We start from the raw sequence: 3751 nt of genomic DNA on the forward strand, positions 1-3751 counted from the left end.
TGACAGTCATGGTAAACAGTTGATCGAGGGATATACAACTTTCTTGGTGACAGTCCTGATTAACAGTTGATTGAGGAATGTGCAACTTTCTGGGTGGTGGGGGTCCCTTGGTGACAGTTGTGGTGACTAGTTGATTGAAGAATGTGTAACTTTCTGGGTGGTGGGGGTCCCTTGGTGACAGTCGTGGTGACTAGTTGATTGAAGAATGTGTAACATTCTGGGTGGTGGGAGTTCCTTGGTGACATTCGTGGTGACTAGTTGATTGACGAATGTGTAACTTTCTGGGTGGTGGGAGTTCCTTGGTGACAGTTCGTGGTGACTAGTTGATTGAGAATGTGTAACTTTCTGGGTGGTGGGAGTTCCTTGGTGACAGTCGTGGTGACTAGTTGATTGAGGGATGTGTAACTTTCTAGGTGGTGGGAGTTCCTTGGTGACATTCGTGGTGAACAGTTGATTGAGGGATGTGTAACTTCCTAGGTGGTGGGAGTTCCTTGGTGACATTCGTGGTGACAAGTTGATTGAGGGATGTGCAACTTTCTTGGTGGTGGGAGTTCCTTGGTGACAGTCGTGGTGACTAGTTGATTGTAGAATGTGTAACTTTCTGGGTGGAGGGGTTCCTTGGTGTCAGTCGTGGTGAACAGTTGATTGAGAAATGTGCAACTTTCTGGGTGGTGGGGTTCCTTGGTGTCAGTCGTGGTGACTAGATGATTGAGGGATGTGTAACTTTCTGGGTGGTGGGGGTTTCTTGGTGACATTCATGGTGACTAGTTGATTGAGGGATGTGTAACTTTTTTCATTACATGATAGTGCTCATAGATTACTACAACATGGATCACCTTCCTTTTGGTGGAGGGCTATAGTTCAATGATAATTACATTACAGGCTGGTACAGTACATCTGAAGAACACATGTTATCAGATCTAGTATTAATATAAAATCTGAGGAACAAGTGTTTTCAGATCTAGTATTAATATAAAATCCTACTTTAAATTTTGAACTACTAACTTTTCAAACTAACTGATATATTTCACAATTTTAAAATTTTGCAGCAAGTGTGTTGTATATATATAATCTCGAAATCATACTTCATAAGTTTTACCACACCTTTTATTCTGCCAGCTGACACTATTGGTCATTTCTTTGTTATTGGGTCGAGGTTCTGGAGATGCCATCTTTAGCAGAGTCTGCCATTCTCTCTGCCACTCTTGCTCACAGTAGACTAGACCGGACTGAAAAGGCAAGATAACCAATAAGAAGAGTGGGAAATTATGCATAATCTTTCACTTTGTCTTGAAAGTTAATCTCTAAATTAAAGTTGTGATAAGTCCATAAATTTCACAAAATCAGCCCAAGTATTTATTTTACACTAGGCTTTATTAAATGAAGGTTCAAATGGTAGTCTTATCTCAACTAATATAGTTCTTAAAATCTGTACTTGTAAATATGCCTTTCTGTAAGACATATTAACACAATACTTTTCAGTAAGATAAATAATTTCCATTACACCTGCCAAGAGTTAACATTTTCCTTACCTTAAGGTGTATTTCAGACAGATACTCACCATTCTGCATAACAGTGAGCTATTACCTTGCACCACTGTCACAAGCCTTGAAAAAAAGCCCCATCCTTACACATGTTAATATTTTATATTAATACTAGATCTGATAACACGTGTTCCTCAGATTTTATATTAATGCTAGATCTGAAAACTCTTGTTCCTCAGATTTTATATTAATACTAGATCTGATAAAACGTGTTTCGATACCTTTAGCTGTAATTCCAATAATATGGGTACCCTTGCTGTTAGTGATACCTTTAGCTGTAATTCCAATAATATGGGTACCCTTGCTGTTAGTGATATCTTTAGCAGTAATTCCAATAATATCTTACAATGCTTAGATTTGTGCTAGATCTAAATCCATATACTAAGCTAACAATGAAAAACCTATACACCATTATTTAACAAAAAGCTCTGTCTGCGTATACTTATAACTGACAAACTATTAGATCGATTGTCACCAAACGTGGCATGCACCTAAGGGATCCTGGGAGGTGACAGATTGGCTGGAGGTTAAATCTGTTCAAGGACCCCAGTGTCTTCCATGTGCATTATGTCCACATATAACTCATAGGGCGACTGTTATCAAACCTTTCACATTCCATGCCCCCACCCCCCCATGTAGTGACATAAAGGGGGGGTCAATAATTAAATGTCTCCCCCAGAGGGCCCCTACATCTTTCCTGTATGTTGAACGTGTTTGTCAGATAATACTATTTATGATAAAAATAACGAAAATTGATATATTAAGTATTCTAGCCAAAACTATTAATGAAAATAACATTAATGAAAGAATCGAGCATATTCCTACTTATTTAACACACAAACAACAGTAGTTTGTTTTATACACTGTCATAGATTTCATGTTCCTTGAAGGACTTGACAACAGTATAACCAAAACTTAATATAATCCTCCCTACCAGCTTCTCTAAAAGCTAAAACAATAAAAACATTTTAAATCTGTATTTGTAACTTAATATAATCTTCCCTACCAACTTATCTTGAAGATACAACAAATGTTGTGACACTGTACTTATAACTTAATATACTCTTCCCTACCAACTTATCTTGAAGATACAACAAATGTTGTAACACTGTACTTATAACTTAATATAATCTTCCCTACCAACTTATCTTGAAGTTAGATACAACAAATGTTGTAACACTGTACTTGTAACTTAATATAATCTTCCCTAACAACTTATCTTGAAGATACAACAAATGTTGTAACACTGTACTTGTAACTTAATATAATCTTCCCTAACAACTTATCTTGAAGACACAACAAATGTTGTAACACTGTACTTATAACTTAATATAATCTTCCCTACCAACTTATTTTGAAGTTAGATACAACAAATGTTGTAACACTGTACTTGTAACTTAATATAATCTTCCCTACCAACTTATCTTGAAGTTAGATACAACAAATCTAGTATTAATATAAAATCTGAGGAACAAGTGTTATCAGATCTACTATTAACATAAAATCTGAACTAACAGCAAGGGTACCCATATTATTGGAATTACAGCTAAAGGTATCACTAACAGCAAGGGTACCCATATTATTGGAATTACAGCTAAAGATATCACTAACAGCAAGGGTACCCATATTATTGGAATTACAGCTAAAGATATCACTAACAGCGAGGGTACCCATATTATTGAAATTACAGCTAAAGATATCACTAACAGCAAAGGTACCCATATTATTGGAATTACAGCTAAAGATATCACTAACAGCAAGGGTACCCATATTATTGGAATTACAGCTAAAGGTATCACTAACAGCAAGGGTACCCATATTATTGGAATTACAGCTAAAGATATCACTAACAGCAAGGGTACCCATATTACTGGAATTACAGCTAAAGGTATCACTAACAGCAAGGGTACCCATATTACTGGAATTACAGCTAAAGGTATCACTAACAGCAAGGGTACCCATATTATTGGAATTACAGCTAAAGGTATCTCTAACAGCGAGGGTACCCATATTATTGAAATTACAGCTAAAGGTATCTCTAACAGCGAGGGTACCCATATTATTGGAATTACAACTAAAAGTATCACTAACAGCGAGGGTACACATATTATTGGAATTACAGCTAAAGATATCACTAACAGCAAGGTACACATATTATTGGAATTACTGCTAAAGGTATCGCTAACATCAAGGGTACCCATATTATT

The 3751-nt window shown here is 36.4% G+C and overlaps 1 protein-coding gene across 3 annotated transcripts in view; it reads right to left on the minus strand.

Annotated features, from left to right (window-relative positions):
* LOC106472567 (OTU domain-containing protein 7B-like) overlaps nucleotides 1–3751 on the minus strand; it is a 33820-nt gene that overhangs the window by 22917 nt on the left and 7152 nt on the right. For all 3 annotated transcript variants that reach the window (XM_022401126.1, XM_022401125.1, XM_013933221.2), the window contains exon 6: nucleotides 1105–1229. In XM_022401126.1, the coding sequence (XP_022256834.1) occupies nucleotides 1105–1229 (125 nt within the window). The remainder of the gene's footprint in view (nucleotides 1–1104; nucleotides 1230–3751) is intronic.

The sequence above is a fragment of the Limulus polyphemus genome, unplaced genomic scaffold, assembly GCF_000517525.1.
Source record: "Limulus polyphemus unplaced genomic scaffold, Limulus_polyphemus-2.1.2 Scaffold5424, whole genome shotgun sequence".
Lineage (NCBI taxonomy): Eukaryota > Metazoa > Arthropoda > Merostomata > Xiphosura > Limulidae > Limulus > Limulus polyphemus.